The sequence below is a fragment of the Leuresthes tenuis genome, unplaced genomic scaffold (assembly GCF_036924035.1).
Source record: "Leuresthes tenuis unplaced genomic scaffold, fLeuTen1.0.hap1 SCAF_8, whole genome shotgun sequence".
In the NCBI taxonomy this organism is placed as follows: Eukaryota; Metazoa; Chordata; class Actinopteri; order Atheriniformes; family Atherinopsidae; genus Leuresthes; species Leuresthes tenuis.
Window position 1 is genome coordinate 15,695,823 of NW_027325362.1, and position 19,095 is coordinate 15,714,917.

At 41.3% G+C, this 19,095-nt stretch overlaps 1 protein-coding gene across 1 annotated transcript; it reads right to left on the minus strand.

The window, feature by feature from the left end:
• Positions 1-1,795: 1,795 nt before the first annotated feature.
• cunh10orf71 (chromosome unknown C10orf71 homolog) lies at positions 1,796-14,700 on the minus strand. Its single transcript, XM_072391614.1, has 2 exons — positions 5,274-14,700; positions 1,796-5,153 (listed from the first exon to the last, which is right to left on the minus strand). The coding sequence occupies exons 1-2, from the start codon at positions 14,514-14,516 to the stop codon at positions 2,550-2,552; spliced, it is 11,847 nt and encodes a 3,948-aa protein (XP_072247715.1). The 5' UTR covers positions 14,517-14,700; the 3' UTR covers positions 1,796-2,549.
• Positions 14,701-19,095: the final 4,395 nt, after the last annotated feature.

Here is a 19,095-nt window from a genome sequence, read left to right on the forward strand (position 1 = left end):
TATGAAGCCTGCTGCTTTATTGGGCAGCCTAAACTGCTGAGGCAGGGCTTCTGCTGGTGCTTTGAGTTTTGCCAAAGCCAAATGGAATTACACAACACATTTAACCCTTCAAATTGTGAGAAGGATTTTCTTTTGAAAAGTAGGGATTCAGCGAAAAATGTACTTGCTGGGATCCTGAGTTGGTTTAATCTTTTTTCACCTTCAGAAAACTTCCTAGAATCTCTGTTGCAAATAGTCCAGTTGTATTTTACAGTTTAAGCCTATGCCCCAACACAGGTTTTTATCAGTTGAAGTTTCTGTGTAAACATGCTAAAGTGAAACTGCTGGTGACTGTGGAAATTCATAAAGTTTTCTTAACAACATCTTTTATTGGGGGTTTCCCTCAAAATATTATCTTTTTCCTTCTTCCTTTCCTAAGTCCAAGAATTTGCACCAGTGAAAGAATTGCTCCCCTCTGCCCCACAGTGGTCAAAGGAAGTTACTGCTTCTATGGGAATCAACAATACATAAAGTTACTGTGAAACCAGGGAGAATGTGCAGGGACTCCCACCTCAGTCATCTCATCTAATGAGTTTGTAGATCATCAAAAAACAAAGAAAGACACTTTCACTCAGTATTTTTTTCCACTGGCTCTCATAAGTATGGTAGGTAAATACTTAGAGTATTTTATGTCTCAGACAGGAAAACAGGACACAAACATAAATGCCATCAAAATAATGTTTTTTTTTGTGTGTGTGTGTGTGTGTGTGTGTGTATGTTTTTTTGGGGGGGATAGTATTTTCTACTGCCTCAAAATCACCTCAATAACACCTTGTGATTGTCTTGTACAATCTGTTAAAATGCACATAATTTTTTAATCATTTAAATGAAAAGTAAAGCTCAAGAGTCAAGAGAGGATGCTACTGATGGTACAATCTGTTTCCCAAAAAGCTTAGATACTGTATAATATATAATTAAAACATGATGAAATATTATGGAAATAAAAAGAAAATTGCAATAATTTCCACCTGTAACGATTTTCATTCTGTAACACACCAGATTCAAATGAACAAGTTATTACAAAGCTTCTGTGGAGATGCGTAAAACATAGATGGTATGATTTGTTAACCTGTTTTAATGATGGTATGATTTGTTAAATGTTGATTTTTAACCTGTCCCATTTCTAATGAGATACCAACTAAATATTTATCTTAATAACACTATTTCACCTGTATGATGGTTAAACTATTTTCCTACTCTTACATAGTGTCGAAACCCACCCCATCTTCTGCTCTTTGATGCTCTTTTCACAATTCATGAGAACTTCATGATTTCATTCATGACTTACTGACAATTAACCTTATGAGCTACTACCAAATTTTGCTACCTCCAGTGTCATCATGGCACAAAATGCTGTGTTCTGTATTATTACAGAAGCGTTACAGTTTAATATTTTTTGCTTATTTCAAGGTTATATTTTAGATTTCTGTGTTCTAGATATCCCAGTTATACTTACCATGTACTGGAAGAGCTAACTAAGTTTAATAAGGACTGTCTAGCAGAAAAAAAACAACAGCTTTATTTTGAATACACTGTAGTATCATTTTTATCTATCATACAACAACAAACACTCAATCTTAAAATACTTTATTTGGACAAAAAAACATCCTTGATTGGCACATATAATTGACATGCAAATGTTTTCTGTTTCTATTTGTATTTTACAAAATGTCAAAGATTTTGGGGGTAATTGGGGTTATGATTTTTATTGTTTTTACAAATGAATTACTAAAGTGAAATACACGTGTAGCATTCATATTTCTTTTTCCTTTATTCATCATCTTCACGTGTTGATCTGAAAGAAAGTCACTGTGATGAGAAATAACTGATTAGAATGAAGTGAGTTTTATTGTCTGACTAAGTCTATGTCATACTACTCAGTTTCACAGCAATACAGAAACATTCTCACATACGTCCAACTTCTGTATGAAATTAAACCTTAAAAACAGCAACAATCGTGTCATTGTCTGCCCTTTTTGACTCCTTTGCTAAATACACAAACTATGCTTTATGTAATCTAAATATCTTTGATACTTTAGGTTTAAAATTTCATGCATCATATTAAGCCGTAAGAAGGCTTTGACAAGCAAGAAAATGAGGAAAACTTAAGCAGGACTGTCAGTATTCATAGAACAAACATTTTTTCAAGCAACTAAGCCCTTTTGAGTGGGAGAGAGGTGCTATTTGATGTATAATAAGGTATGTCTAAGTATAAGAGGTGAGAGGATGCTGATGATACAGTTGACACAGGAGACATATTTTAGCTTCTCACATTCAAAAGTCATATGGAATGGTGACTTTTTAAAACAATAAATAAAGTACTGAACAGTGAATCTCTAAAAAACAGGAGCAACAATTTAAGAGCATGTCACAGGGAGTTATTAAAACTGCAACCCAAAAACAAAAGAACATTTTCATTGGAAAAAGACTTGAAATACTGTATAACATGATCCATACAGTACACCGTAGATGTCTTTATCTTATTAAATACTTTCAACCAGTCTTAGTTCTCACCAATCAGATAGCTCCATGAAGTCCTCCAGCTCACTCATGGTTATGATGTCACGGGGCTCATTTTCACAAACTGAACTTCCTGCAAGCTGGGTGTTTGCGTTGCAATCTGAGAATGACTCATATGATTCTTGTGTGCTGTGTACTGGGCTGAATATTTTGTTTATATTATTAACCGTGTCCATGTATGGTGTCTTTTCTGGACTATAGCAATTCCCCTCAGAGTTTGGTGTTACTTCAATAGCTGAGTTTGTGTAGCTGCGGCTCTCCCGAGGAAGCTTTTGGTCCTGCTGGAGAGTCGCAGTGACTGATGACCTGTTGGGGTGCACAGAGTTGACAGTGGCTGGTTGGTAGCTTTGGGAATAATTGGGGTAGCCTTCATAAAGCATGAAAGGCTTGCCAACTGTGGAGGGCTGAGAAGGGGACTGTATTTGTGACTTGATTAGCATTTGGGGTTGGAGCTGAGGCTGTGTGCTTGTTTGTTGCGACTGAGGCCGTGAGATGCTCTGACCAGACTCACGCACATTCAGCTGAACATACTTTCCTGTTTCCGGATCAAAGAAAGTCTTTGTTTTCACTTGAACAGGCACATCCACTACAAAATACTGACCCGAACCGAGGTCTTGCAGAACCTTGCGCTGGGTCAGCGGGAAGGACTGGGGATAGTGGGTTGACTCTACATGGTACTGTGTCACTGGAGTTGGGTGGTTGGCATGATGGAGAGTGGGAGAAGAGGGAACATGAGCAACTGTCTTAGGAGCAGCAGGTTGGGAAGCAAGGCCAGAAGCATGAGGAGACACAACAGGAAGGGAAACAGCGGAGGAAGCGTGAGGTGCGGGAATGGGAAGGGAGATTGGACCGGTGGCATGAGGGGAAGCGTGGAAAGAGCGATGAGAAGATTGTTGCTCTGTATGGGAAGAAGGCAAGCTAGATCCCAATGTTGGAGCATGAGCGAGGGACACAGGTGGGGAAAAGTGAGGGGAAGCCACAGCATGGCGATTGGAGGAGCATACCTCAGTGAAGGAGGAAGAAGGAAAACTGGAGGCTTCTTTCTCAGCTCCAGCAGGGCTGTCTGCTGCAGCTGTGGACAGTTCCTTCTTTATTCTTCGAGAGGTTAACCTCTGAGCCCTGCGCAAGGCTTTCTCACTCTTTGGTGGAACAGCTGGCGGTTTGCCCATAGAACGAGACACATCACTGCTGAAGCTACAGGCTGACTCTGGTCTCTCGAAGTCAAACAGGCTTCGTACATCTGCCAGGTCGGCTGCACTGGTGGCAAAGCTCTCCACATCCTCTGACATATAGCTGATGACAGAGCGAGACTCATCGTCATCCATGACAATACTTCTCCTAGAATGGGGCCTGTGATAAGAAGTGTAAGTTGAGTAGTCCTGTGATGAGGATGTTGAGAGGGAAGTCGAGGATTCATTGACAGTAGCAAATCGGTTTGATCCCACGTCAGGATATACAGGAGTTCCAGCACTTCGTCTCTTTGTCTCCTGCTCATTGTCTCCTCTATATGACAACCTGTCCGAGGGTGAGGCCATCCAGAGATCCTCTCCGTAGTTCTTGTGGAAGCGTGGTTTGACCGACTTGGTGAAAGGAGAACCTCTTAGTGTGTTATCCTTTACTCTGAACATTGAGGGCTTTGCTCCTAGGGCAGGAGAGGAAGTGTTGGAACGGGGTAGAGATGGGGCAGGAGATGCAGGTGCATGTGGTCTGTAAGGCCTTATGTGGTATGATGAGTCATCAGTTGATTCAAGTCCCACTGGGATGTTCCGTTGTGGTGATGGTAAAGGAGAGGATTGGTGTCTTTCTTTTGGTTTCCTCTCTGTGTCAGTTGAGGTGATCGCATAGTACTGGAGGGTATCCATCTTCTGTGCTGCTCTTTTTTGCATCTCTATTTGAGTAGCTCTTGCCTTTTCTCTTTGAGCTGATTTCTTTTTTTCATCTTCTTTCATTTTAGCCTGGATCTCATTTTCTCTGTTAGTTTGCATCAATTCTTGTGTTACTCTCTTATCCTCAGTGAGTCTTGTACTCTCATGTCTGGCTTGCTTTTCTTCAATTTCTCTCATGATTTTTTCTTTTTCAGCAGCTCTGTTTTCATCTTCCTTCTCCTCTCTGTGTGCTTTTGTCCATTCTTCTTTTATATATTGACTATATGTTTTCCTTGGCTCTTTTGACTGCTGCTGAGCTTTCACCTGTTCATCGATATGTGTGATCTCCTCCTCCTCTCTATGTGTTCTTTTCTTTTCCTCCACAATATCAGCAAGTATCTTCTCTTTGATCTGATTAGCATGTCTTTGCTCCTCAGTCGTAACCACACTCCTTTTCTGCTGTTCTTGTAAAACTCTCTTTTGCTGTTCCTCTTGTTCAGCTTTCCTCTGTTGCTCCTCAGCTGCTCTCCTTTGTTGTTTTTCTTGTTCAGCTTTCCTCTGTTGCTCCTCTGCTGCTCTCATTTGTTGTTTTTCTTGTTCAACTTTCCTCTGTTGCTCCTCAGCTGCTCTTCTCTGTTGTTTTTCTTGTTCAGCTTTCCTCTGTTGCTCCTCAGCTGCTCTTCTTTGTTGTTTTTCTTGTTCAGCTTTCCTCTGTTGCTCCTCAGCTGCTCTTCTCTGTTGTTTTTCTTGTTCAGCTTTCCTCTGTTGCTCCTCAGCTGCTCTTCTCTGTTGTTTTTCTTTTTCAGCTTTCCTCTGTTGCTCCTCAGCTGCTGTCCTTTGTTGTTTTTCTTGTTCAGCTTTCCTTTGTTGCTCCTCAGCTGCTCTCCTTTGTTGTTCTTCTTGTTCAGCTTTCCTCTGTTGCTCCTCAGCTGCTCTTCTCTGTTGTTTTTCTTGTTCAGCTTTCCTCTGTTGCTCCTCAGCTGCTCTTCTCTGTTGTTTTTCTTGTTCAGCTTTCCTCTGTTGCTCCTCAGCTGCTCTTCTTTGTTGTTTTTCTTGTTCAGCTTTCCTCTGTTGCTCCTCAGCTGCTCTTCTCTGTTGTTCTTCTTGTTCAGCTTTCCTCTGTTGCTCCTCTGCTGCTCTCCTTTGTTGTTTTTCTTGTTCAGCTTTCCTCTGTTGCTCCTCAGCTGCTCTCCTTTGTTGTTTTTCTTGTTCAGCTTTCCTCTGTTGCTCCTCAGCTGCTCTCCTTTGTTGTTCTTCTTGTTCAGCTTTCCTCTGTTGCTCCTCAGCTGCTCTTCTCTGTTGTTTTTCTTGTTCAGCTTTCCTCTGTTGCTCCTCAGCTGCTCTCCTTTGTTGTTTTTCTTGTTCAGCTTTCCTCTGTTGCTCCTCAGCTGCTCTCCTTTGTTGTTTTTCTTGTTCAGCTTTCCTCTGTTGCTCCTCAGCTGCTCTCCTTTGTTGTTTTTCTTGTTCAGCTTTCCTCTGTTGCTCCTCAGCTGCTCTCCTTTGTTGTTTTTCTTGTTCAGCTTTCCTCTGTTGCTCCTCTGCTGCTCTTCTCTGTTGTTTTTCTTGTTCAGCTTTCCTCTGTTGCTCCTCTGCTGCTCTCCTTTGTTGTTTTTCTTGTTCAGCTTTCCTTTGTTGCTCCTCTGCTGCTCTCCTTTGTTTTTCTTCTTGTTCAGCTTTCCTCTGTTGCTCCTCTGCTGCTCTCCTTTGTTGTTTTTCTTGTTCAGCTTTCCTCTGTTGCTCCTCAGCTGCTCTCCTTTGTTGTTCTTCTTGTTCAGCTTTCCTCTGTTGCTCCTCTGCTGCTCTCCTTTGTTGTTTTTCTTGTTCAGCTTTCCTCTGTTGCTCCTCTGCTGCTCTCCTTTGTTGTTTTTCTTGTTCAGCTTTCCTCTGTTGCTCCTCAGCTGCTCTTCTCTGTTGTTTTTCTTGTTCAGCTTTCCTCTGTTGCTCCTCAGCTGCTCTTCTCTGTTGTTTTTCTTGTTCAGCTTTCCTCTGTTGCTCCTCAGCTGCTCTTCTTTGTTGTTTTTCTTGTTCAGCTTTCCTTTGTTGCTCCTCAGCTGCTCTTCTCTGTTGTTTTTCTTGTTCAGCTTTCCTCTGTTGCTCCTCAGCTGCTCTCCTTTGTTGTTTTTCTTGTTCAGCTTTCCTCTGTTGCTCCTCAGCTGCTCTCCTTTGTTGTTCTTCTTGTTCAGCTTTCCTCTGTTGCTCCTCAGCTGCTCTCCTCTGTTGTTCTTCTTGTGCAGTTCTTCTTTGCACTTCCTCTGCAACTCTTCTCTGTTGCTCTTGTTGTGCTGCTCTACTCTCTTGCTTTTCATGTGGAGCACTTCTCTGTTGCTCCACCACAGCAACTCTCCCCTCTTGACTTTTCATCCACATCATTTCCTCATTCCTTGTTTTCTGTTCTTCCTCCTCACTCAGTTTTATCACCTTGTATTCGTGAATCATTATCCCTTTCTCCTCGTTTTCTGTCACTGTAATTCTTTCTTCCCGTTGCTTTGCTTGTATCTCTTTTGACTTTTGAGCAGCTCTGGCTTCTTCTGTCAGTTGTACTTTTCTTTCTTCCTCTGCTCTTTTCTCTGTTTGTCTTTGATTTTCTCGCCTCTCCTTGATCATAATAGCAGTGGCTTCACGCTCTTTTGCTCTCCTCTCCTCTTCTCTCTGAGTGGCTCTCTTCTCTTCTTCAACCAAAGAAGCTCTACTCTCCTGTATTAAATGTTTTCTTCTAACGTGCTCTTCTTTTTTCTCCTTTTCACTTCCAGATGCTTGATCTTCCTCCAGTTGTTTTCTTGTATAGTGCTGCTTTGTGTTTGTTTCTTCATGCTGATTTGTAAGCCTTTCCTGATTAAGTTGATCTGCCCTGCCATATTCAGTCTTTGCCCCTGTGTATTTATCTTGTTGCATGTCAGTCCTCTCATCTTTGCTTGGATGAGTTGTGTTTTCTTTCCTGTTTTGGATTTGACCCAATGTTGAATTTGGAGGGGAGTTTTTTTCTAAATATGTCAGTCCTTTGGACATGTCGGTTACATTAGATGAGGTTGATTCTTGTAAAGGATGATTATTTTGCTGACCACTAGACTGATCTCGTGATTGGGTGTCAGCTCCAGCCATTTGTTGTGTTTGGGGTGTTGGTGACTTGTCTGTCTCTTTTTGATTGATATATTTTGCTTCATTATCTAATCTACCTCCACTTTTTGTCCTCTCTTGTTTGTCTTTGTCTCCAAGTTTAAACATTCCTGTTCTTTGATGTTCCTTCTCCATAATTGGAAAAACTAATGCCTTTGGCTCTTTACTCACTTTGGCACTCATCTCTGTCTTATTTGGCATTTTTTTATCTTTCACAGAGAGGTCTTGTGGGTCAGCAGTGAACACAGGACGTCTGTTATGACGAGTCTGTATCAGTGGAAAGAATCCTTCCTTTTTGTTGGGTGGGAATTCCTGAACTGTGTTCACCTCTTTCTCCTCTGAAACAATTACTTTTAGTCTAGCATAGTCTGCAATGGCTGATATTTCAGGTATTGCAGACACCCTTTCTTTTGGTTTTGGTTTACCTCCAGATCTTTGTGCAACAGTATTTGTCATTGCTGAATGTGAACTCTGTTTGTCAGTTGACAAATTATCTGTGTAATTCTTCTTGATGTGATTAGCTTGACCTTCCTCCTTTGTTCCGTTGTTGCTCCATTTCTTCAAGGAAAGTTCTGCATTTTTAGAGGTCAAGGTATTTTCTGTTTCCAAATTTTTACTTTCAATCTTCTCATCTTGAATGCTTACAGAATTTGATTCATCTTCCTTCCTATCACCTTGACCCACACTGAACACAAAGACGTCACTTTTTCCTTCCTCGCATAATTCATTGTTCATAGCCGTCTTCTTTGGTAGTAACCCCAGAAGCTCCCTTTCCTTTGATGTAACTCCGGCAGTTCTTGTACTGTTATCTGTCTCTCTGCTTATTTCTGTCACCGCTTGTACTTGAAAGTAGTTTCCTTCCACTGGTTGTACATTTGATTCAGACTTTTGGTTTTCAGCTTCACTCTTGGTTGTATTGTTGCAGATCTGTTTACTGCTGCTTTTTAATGAGTCAGACAGTTTTTTCACACTGGACAACACATATTGCACAGCTAATTTGTCTTCCACACTGTCTTTCGTCTTCTGCTCATAACTTGCGAAAGTCAAGTCTTTGGAACAATGTTCACTGTTTAAAGTGTTTGCTTTTTCTTCACAACATGATGATGCAGCTTGCTTATGTTCATGAGGAAGCTGCACATTGGAGGGGAAAGTTGTGATGGGATGTTTTCCCACCATGTTCACATCGTCCTTCTCAGACACTACTGGCACAACGCGGATGGCAATGCAGTCAATATGCACATCATCGTCTTGAATATTTTTGTCTTTCTTCTCTGAATTGTTGGAAGAAGGGGCATTGTTAGCTTTTTCATTTGTTTTTTCTTTTGTTTGTTCTGTCACTGTGTTCTTGTTATAGACAGCTTTGGTTTCAGCCAATGCTTTATCTTCAGCAGGTACAGTAACGGTGAGGGGCACATCTTTTTCAGCCACTGGTCCTGGTTGCGTTTCCCTTTGGGGTTTTGCATTAACAGTAGAACTCTCCTTCTGGAGACTTGTCCTTTTCTCTTGGACATTTCCTGTCATGCTGCTTTTTCTTGCCTCCAAGGATGAAGTTTCATCGAGATTTTCAGTATGATCAGCCTTCACTGTAGAATTAGTTTTCTCGATCTCCCTTGCTTTCACTGAGTTACCCTCATTTGAAGGAGTGTTTTCGTCCGAGCCTGAGATAGGATGCCACTCAACTAATTCTGATTTACTGCACTCTTTCTCAATTTCATTAATTTCTTTTTCAATCTTGTTATTCTCTTGAATATTCACAGATGTCTCTCTTTCTCGTACAGATACCATGATTCCCATGATCTGCAAGCTGTCATCTGCAACAGGGGTATCTTTCTGACCAATCACAACATTTAGTGGTGCATAGTCCTCTGGAGTTGTGTCTTCACTTTCAACCCATGATGCTTGTGTTGGATCGTCCATCGTTTTGTTGATGTCACTGTCTAGTGCTTGATTGTCTTGAGGTTCCTCTTGCAGTTTTTCAGAGTTTTCCAGTTTTTCTTTATTGATCATGGGTATCTGCTCTTTATTTTGCGCTGGCGACTTCATCCCAAGTTCCATCTGTGGCAAGCCCTCAGCTTTGTTCATGTTACCAATTGCTGTCTGGTTTGCTTCTCTGGATGTTTCTAAGTGATCTGCCAACTGAGTGGTGGTTGCTGCAGACTTAACTGGTATGGTAGCAGAGCTTGGAGGTGAAACAATTATCGCTGGTTCTGTCTGTACCCCTGAAGGCTCCATTGAATGCTTTGCTGAAATATCGTTGGAGACAGTGCTTTCATGCTTTTTAGACACTTCCTGTGATGGTGGTTTCTGTCGAATATTACCAGCTAACTGCTTAGTAGAACTTTTCCCTATGAAACCTTCTCGTATAGCAAAACCTTTTTCTTTTATTGCTGAAATCTCTTTTTCAGCATGAGCTTTTATCTTAGAAGTCAGAATCTCCTGCTTTGTCTGAGCTCTTTCTTTATGGGACAAAGCTTTTAGAGGGATAAAATTCAGGTCTTTATCTGGTCCTACAGCGTGCCCGGTTGACTTAGATTTTCTTTCAATAGGACGCAATTTAGCCAAATCAGAATCTCTTTGCTGTGAATCCGTTTCTTTTACAGAGTTACATTTTTCCACATTTTCAGCATGGCTTTCCTTCAGTTTGTCAACAGCATTGTCCTCATTTGCTCCAAGATTTCTTGGAAATGAATTAGTGCTGGATAACTTGAATCCTTTGGAGGACTGATTGTAAGCATGCTTACTTTCTGTCACCTCGCTGTTTTTAAAGCTGTTAACTTCTTCCTTATTTTCTTTGTTAGGTGTCATAGATGTGTTTGTAAGACTATGTCCATCATTTGATTTCTCGTTATTTCCTGTCCCAACTTTATCAAGAGGTAAAACTTTTGTTTCATTGGCATCACTTTCTGTGGCTGAGACTTCATTTCTGTTTGTTGGCATTGCATTAGTAAGACCATATTTCTCCCTTAGTCGGTCATAATCATCAGCTTCTCTATCAGTTTGCATATGTTCTGCCTGATCCAGCTTTTTGTAATCTTTGTTTGTATCCATATTTATCCTCAAAGGAGTGTTGCTGTTTGATGTGTTACTCTCTTTTATGTTAGGCTTGTTTCTGGCTTTCTCTTTTTGTTCTCCTCTCATTTTCTCCTTGATCTTGGCTAATTCTGCTTTAGCTTTAGCTAACTCTGTTTTAACTTGCTCAACTTTATCTGGCTCACTTCTGACCTGTTGTGTTGCAGCTAGTTTGGCTGTGAGTTTAGCTGACCTCTCCAGCAGGTTTTCTGTTTTTGATAGCTCTGCTTTGGTTCGCTCCACTTTTGTTTCTTCCAGCTTTGCCTGAAGAATTCTTCTCTCTTCAAGTTTTGTGTCAGTAATTACACATATCTTTGCTGTGGGCTTATCTGCATTTACGTGGCCCACTTCCTCATCCTTACATTGTAAGACATCCTCACCTTTAATGGTGTCTGTTTTAACCTCCCTCACAACATCTTTTGTCTTCATGTATTTTGTTTTTATTTGTGGTTTTTCTGTCTGCTCTGTTTCTTCTGCTTTTTTACTTTCCGCTGTAGCCTGTTCTGCAATATCCTTTTCGGCCTTGATTTGTTCTGCCTCCACCTGCCCTCTTTTAACTTGTTCTATGCTCACCTGTTCAGTTTTAACTTGTTTTATTCGTGCTGGCCCAGCCTGTTCATTCTTTGCCAGTTCAGTTTTTATATGTGCATCATTTAGCTTCTCTGTCTCAGCTTGTTCTGCTTTGACCTGCTTGTCCTGCTCCTCTCCCATGTGCTTGATATTTTCTTTCTCTGTAATATTTGTAGGCTCATTTGTTAACTTCTGAGCTCTGGTTTGTTCAGCCTTTATCTCTTCCTCTCTGGCTTGCTCTGGTTGGTTTTCTCTGGACTGATCTATCCGTTTTCTTTTCATCCTCTCCCCTATATTAACTTCTTCTTTGGCTAGTCTGACACTCTCCGGCTTTGTTGGTTCTGATTTGGACACTTCTGTTTTGACTTCCTCTGTACCAGTCTGCTCTGTTAAAATTAACCCAGCTGATTCTGCTTTTGGCTGCTCTACTTGAGCCCTCTGCTGAACTTTTGCCAACTCTGCTTGGGCGTGTTGTGCTTTTATATGTTCTGCTATGACCTCTTCACCCCTGACTTCAATGTTCTGTCTAGCTCTCATTTGTTTTGTCATTGTGGGGGCAGGTACACTTTCAGGGTTGGATGGCGAATTTTTCTGATAATTTTCAAACTGTGGTTTAACTTTTGTTTGCTGTTCACTTTCTTTTTCACGCTCCCTTAGAACTGGCTTGTATTGTTTCATCTGACCTATTTTTTCTGTGGTTATTGGTTTGTCTGTTGTAGGATACAGCTGGTTTCGGTATTCTCGATCATTATATCTATCAGAACTCTGTGTTAAATGATCGTTTTTTATTTCATTTTTCTTTTGTTCTCGCTGTCCTTGCAGTTGGTTGTTAATATTAGTTTTGACCAAATCAGCTTTTTCGTGAGGGGGTATTCCAAAACCAAAAGTCTCCCTGCACTCTACTTTCTCTGGTTGTATTTTTCTGATTGGCAGATCTTCCTGTCTTGACCTGTCCTTTAAAGCAGCTGTCTCTTGTCTTGATGGAGAGATAGTTTCTTTCAGGCTGAGTTTTTCTGTGTCTACGCTGTTTGTTTGTCTCCAGTTATTCTGTGGGGACATATTATTGTAATCATGTTTGTTATGTTTGAACTGTTCATATCTATCCACCTTTGTGAATACTCTTCCCACTGTTTCATTAAAAGCTTGCTCAGTATTTGCTCCGCTTTGATTGTTGTCAGCATTTAGCCTGGCTGAGTCCATAGACTGTTTAAATCCCCCCAAAGTTCCAACATTCTCAATCATGCCTTGCTTATAGGGAGTAAATGATGCTAGATATTCATGGGGATTCTGTCCATTAACCAGCTGATTGCTAGTGTAATTTTCAGGTATGAAACCACTGAACCCAGGGTGAGGAACCATCTGACCTTGCATCTGACCTGTCTGGTAATCACTTGAAATGTTTTCTGGATATTGGCCTGTATTTGCTCTTGTAGACTGAGAGCGCTGAGTTGTAAGTGACAATCCAGGGCTGTGATAGGGGTTTACAGCAGCATTTGTCCTGCTTGACTCATCTAGCTCCATGAACTGAATGGCTGGATCTGGAAAAATAGGGATATCTACCACAGTCTCTCGTGGCTCCTGCATAAAGGGCTTGTTGTTTTTCTCCATTGTATCCAAGCCTTTAAATTTGGTAGGACTGTAGGTGCTTTTTACCCTCTTCCTGTTGTCTTTGAGATTGAAGAGCAGGCTTGTGGCTCGAGATTTGTAACTGGACATCCTGATATCAGGAGTCGCTCCCCTGCTTTCAGCTCTCACTGGGGGATGCTCCACTGGTTGAGGAGACACTTCATATTGCTGGAAAGCAGATGTCTCTGCTTCCTGGTGTGTGTAGACCACAGGTGTAAGCTGCTGGCTGATTTTAAACGGAGTTGTGCTCGTGTTAGTGTGAACAACATTTGGTTCAACTGCTACTGCATTGTTGCCAGGGTGAAACAAATTATCATCCCTAAATGATATTCCTTGTTGATTTGCTATCTCCCCTGTTGTGATATTTTGCCCTGTCATCATTTTGATTTTTTGTTGGAGGGCTTTGACGGAGCTGATGGTGTCTTTGACACGTCGAGACATCTCAATGGTAGGCGAGGCAGTCGATGGGCGTTGGGATAGAAGCTTGCGATTTCCCAGACTCTGAGTCCTCTTCCTGTGAGGGTAATGACCTACTAATTCTGACTCACAGCGTTTCTCCACAGCTGACGCTTTCTGCAGCACTGAGGATGTTAATGTGGAGCAAGGAGGAGTTGGAGGAGCCATAGGTGCCAGGTTATTCCTTGGATGTCTGATACGTCTACAATGACTCTGTGGCTGAGTCTCAAGCGAAAGCTCTTTGTACATTGGTGTCTCATACCATTTAGGAAACTCAGAGCGGTCCATAAAGCCAGAGACTTCTCCTTGCTGGAAGGGAAATCTGTTATGATCTCTCCATACCTTGAAGGGACTAAACTCACTGTGTATAAAGAAGTTAGAGTTACAATTTACCTGGGCAGACATGCTGCGTTGAGTATGGGAAGATCTCATATAAGAAGATGCAGAATTATGAGACATGTGAGTCATTGCTGCTACTTCAGAGGAACAATAGTTGGTGTCTCTGAATGAAAACGGGGGAAAATGACTGGTGTCAAAGTTTTGCTGGTATGATGTGGAAAATTCAGAAAGTTCCCTCTGGATACTCATTAGTGCTGATTTATCCCAACTTGTCTCATCATTCCACTCTCTCAGTTTATCATCCATTCCTGCTCCATCCCTGTGTCCATCCGAGTTGAAGGCTCTGATGAGAGAAGAAACTCTGGAGCGGCTTCTGGGTTGCTGTGAGCTGAACTCTGAGGCTCCGTTACTGAGGAAGGAAAGCTCTTCCTCCCTCATAGACTTTCCCTGTTGAGACGTTTCCACATAGGAGTGCTGGAATGTGGCAGAAACCCTCCCCTGTGTCCTTTCCCCATAAACCTCCCACTGTGGATCTCTGTGGTTCTCAGATGCATACACTCCCCTGTGGATCCAGTCCTGTCCATACTGCTGCATCCTGAGGTTGAAGTTCTCATGTGCAGCTCTCTTTAGTTCCTCCCTTTCTCTGCTCTCTATGTCTATATCCTGGCCACTCTGACTAAAGGCCAACTGTCTGTCTCTCTGGGCGCTGGGTGAAGGCCCATTGAGGTCAGAGTCATTATAAACAGCCTCATCTCCAATGCAGAGACTCCTGAAGGCTCTGTCTGTCAGACTGCTGACCTCACGATCATTTTCATCCAGGAAGGATCCACCACTGGAGGTGTCGCTGAAGCCTCCATCGCTGTGCTTTCGATGCCCACTGCTCTTTCGGCTTGAGCGGCGCTTCTCAACTGAGGTCATGATGCCGACTTGCTAACAAAAGACTCTGTCTTCAGTTGCTCAGTCATTCATGCAAATATAGACCTCAAAATTATACACTGTGCCTGCTGGTGGAGCTGCAGCACCCGGAGTTTGGCGCATCTGTTTGCAGTTGCTCCTAAGGCATTGTGCATTTTAGTTGGCCTCTATACAAACAATCCTAGAGTTTGCAATTTTCCTAAAAAGGAATAGAAAAGGAAAATCAGTCTGGAGAGAAATATATGGTAACACAAACCTTTAATGAAACAGTAAGAGCACTTTGCATTGACCAGTATGGTGCATTTCAACTTGAATTTAAGATTAAATATATATGTTTTCTCTGATGTGAGCTAATTTAAAAAAATGTTACTCATTGTGGTGCTTAATTCATGATCACTGGCCTTTTTTCTCCATTGCATTAGGCAGCAATGTACTGTATGTGGTTCTGAAAAAAGCTCTGTAAATCCATCCACTCAATCACTGTGACCTTCAGGGACATGTTGTGAATAAAACCGCACTGTTGCTAGGCCCAGTAGAGACATACTCACGTGAGATATTTTGGGTAATTCAGATGCATCACTACAAATTTAGTTGAGCACACACAGGTTTACTTTGGTTGAAAAGCTAGATACCGATGTTGATTTAGCAATAATCTGAAGTTGAGACTGACACAAATTGCCACATTTTCAATTTCTAGGTCGTAATAAAAGGTTAGAAGAATTAGACTTTGTTTGAACTGAGTCTGAACTTAAATTCAAAAGTTCATAACAAACATAAGTCGAGTATGACTTATGGACAACTAGCATTTGGTTTTACTACAGTAAAGCAAGCAGGCAGGTGGAATGCAGACTGGAATATCCTTCAGTAGAAATGTTTCTAATTTTAGGTTTCAGAGTTAAGATTAGAAAGTTTATTGCCGGTGAAGTTTATAATCTGTCATCTTAAATGTTTCCAGTTACATTTAAGCATTTCATAACCATTTGCATTTGATTTATATATCAATATTGGCTGTTAAATATGTTTTTCACAAATGGAACCCTTGCCTTGGAGTGAAAATCTAAAACATACAGTACAAGGTTACAGGTAAGAGTGCTGACATATTTGCATCTGTCAGTTTTATGGTAATTTCTTGTCTTCTTACCTCATTTATCTCCACCCAGCAGCCTGCTGTGCAGTGTTTGTGGTAGGCCTTCAAACTGCTCTAATCTGGATTTAAAACGAACAAATGATATGCTAAACTTAGAAACTTTATCATATTGATATTACTCACCATACCACTTATGGCATTATTTGTTTCTCCTAAAACCAGGGATATAGCCTATCTATGACAGGCTACTTCTGTTTTGCTTTATCTTATTAAAATGCTTGTAGTCTTAAAGACATTTCTGTGATATCACACGTCTACTCAAGTACTCTGCAGCTGCCAAGGAGTCGTCACCTTACTCAGAACCTCCGGTGGTTCATTACTGTCTTGTGACCTAGAGGCTATCCATCTTATGCACATCTTCACTACAGCCAATCGCTGCTCTGTCACACTGACCAGCTAAATCAGCATATCACACAAATGAAAGGAAGTGTCATTCAATCCTGTCTTTCAGTATAGCTTCCTACGCTCCATATAAGCCTTTTCCTCTAGTTTGTTAAGTGTAGCATAATGAAAATAGTCTAAACAATACTACGTCTTTTAAGTCAAATGTCTCTAACCAAACAACACAAACTGATTAAAGGTTAATGAAGGATCTGCATACGTAATAATGATGCCTTAAAAACCCTTCATGGTTATGATGAGCTTCAGTCATTTTAGTCCCTTTTATGCAATGATAATCTCATCTTTAACTGCTAGGATGATTTCTGTTCATTCTTGCATGTGACAGGTTTATTTTAGTCCTGTGACGGGCCGTCAGCTCTAAAACCTGAAACCAACGAGGAGTCAATTTCAACTCTGGTACAAGGGAAGACTGAACAACTACTTATCTGTCACTTGTGAGAACAGAAAGGGTAGGACTAACTTTTTTTTATAAATGTTGGCAACTGTCAGTTATTTTAAATACGAGTTTCACACTGCACAGTAGCTTCGGATTAACTGGGTATTTTTCCTTTTGTAGACAAAACCATAGAATTTTCACATCTTTTATTTTATTCTTTTTGCAAGAAATTGGTCCCAAGTCGAATGAAAACCTTCTTTTTTCAATGTCTTGTCCCTTTTTGGACAAGAAAATAGAATGCACAGGAAGTTGATATCTTACCTTCCAGTTTTGTAATCCATAATTTGGGGTCTGTTTGTGAACTCCTAAAAAGGCCCCTTCACCCCAAAAACTGGCCTTGCTGATCTGACCCTGCACTGTTACCTCACACAACCCCTCTCTGGCAGCTCCAGGCTCTTTCTGTTGATACCAGTCCAAAACAAAAAACTCTGTGTGGTCCACTGCAAGGTCTCTGAGCAACTGACCAGTGGCGGGCTGCAAGAATCAGGCCAGGAGACCTGACAGAAATAGAGGAGTTGTCCCAGAGCGAGCGTCCACCATGGGGGGACAGGGTGAGGGCTTGAGTTAGCATGCAGCTCTGTGAGATCCTTGGGTGTCAAGTGTCAGATGAATGAAACAAACAGCCTCTCAACTATTTTTAAATCTGGACGGCTACTTTGACCATCAGCGAGGAGAGCTAACTGTCGGTGAACTGGGAAGTTATTCCATCTCACTCAAGAGGTTGTGTGATCTAAACTAAAAGAAAAACACATTTTCTGAAGATGTGTTGTTATTGTGGGAGCTGGGTGGGTAAGTGGGTAGAGGTGGGTGGGAGTGTAGCTTGGGAGACATAAATAGCTCGACTGCCTCACACTGGAGTGCAACCCTCTTCATTGAACACAACTGACAAGCACTACATGAAGTGTCAACAAGTGACCCCCCCCCTCGCCACACCACAACATTCTGCTAACTAAAAGACTAAATGGAACATATGAGAGGCTTTGTCATGTGTTTCCAGATCTTTTCTTCTGTGAAAGATATTCAAAATATTTGTTTCAACAGGAATTCTGCAATGGCTTTATTAAATTATCCATCCACTAATGTCTATTCTCCCTGACTATATCCTCATTCACCCAACAGAAAAGGCCATGAGGAAAAGAAAGGGGAGGGACTGTACCTCCCCCTTTGACCCCCATTTCCCTCCCCTCCTACAGAATGCTGCTATAATAGGAGATTGCTGTAGCAGATAGGTCCCTGGGATTCTTGGCTGGTGCAGGGCTGGCTTCCTGGGATGATGGACACACACACATGGGCCTTAATAGAGATGCACCCTTCCACTTATGCTCGCACAACCACACATGCACACATACAACTCACTAAACATAAGAAAGGGCTCCCTCTTTATCAAATATTTCTCATCCTTTCTACCTTATTTGTTGTAGATGAGACCGTTTGCTTCACAGATCTGAAATACTCTTGCAGAATCTGGAACTTGCTGCTACTTGTACATCATCTTTGTTTGGCTACCTACTTTTGGCTTTCACTGCATAATTCTTGTTCATTTTCTAATCAATTATTTTTTATCATGTTTCACCCAAAAGAAAAAAGAATTGCCTCAGCAATATAGCATGTGTGTGTGAAGACTGCAAAGGCCTCCTGCTCGCTTAGTCCCTCTAGTGGACAAAGTAAGAAAATACCTCCAGATGTATTTGTTCTTCACAGAAATGACTTTTTGATACATACCTCAAGTTTTTACACTATGTAAGTTTCCAACTTTGCCTCAACATAGTTTTATTGGGAAGCCACTGAGGACCTATGCATCGATCACAAACGCTGATAATGCTTTTCTCTGTGCTGAGTAAGGAAAAGGAGAGCTGTGGTTATGTGGCAGACAGCAGACAGGCACATTACTAGCTGCATTAAGATATGCTTTGTTTGTATAATATCCATTCAGAGATGAGCTTAACTGATTCTAATTGATTGGGTTATTGATCAGCTCTGTTGCAGGAATTAAAAGCAGAAATGATACTTTAGAGGGGTGTTCGAGCTCTTCAGTGGAGGAGACCTGGATGCACTTTATGACGAACTTTGGAAGCTACGTTTAAAAATAGTCAAATTCAGATTTTGCACCTAATACCAACCAAGAGATCTGCATGTAGGGGCAAGTCTTTCTTGAGTCCTCTGTCAGTTTCTGTGCGCATACATTGTCTTTGTGTGTTTATAGCTGGGTGCATGAGCACAGGACATATTTCCCCACAGAAAAATATTTCATTACTCCAACAAAAGAAGCCCATTAACTGCAATGTAAGAACAGAGTTTGACTGCTGTCCCCCACATTCACCATGTTTGTCTGCTTTTCTGGCCGCTCTCCAGCTAATTTGATATAACAATGCTCTGCAAAACCGCCTCAGGACTTTTTTTAGGTGACAGAAAATTATCAATGATGCCACATGCACAGCTGAATGTCAACACCAACTTGACTTGTTTATGAAATATTAAAGCAGTGAATTATGGGCCCCATGCAGAACTTAATGATGATCGGAGTCATTATAACTTCAGCATCCTTTGTTTTGGTGAATGATTAAATTCCACCGCTACTGTATTCAATTTTGGAGAGA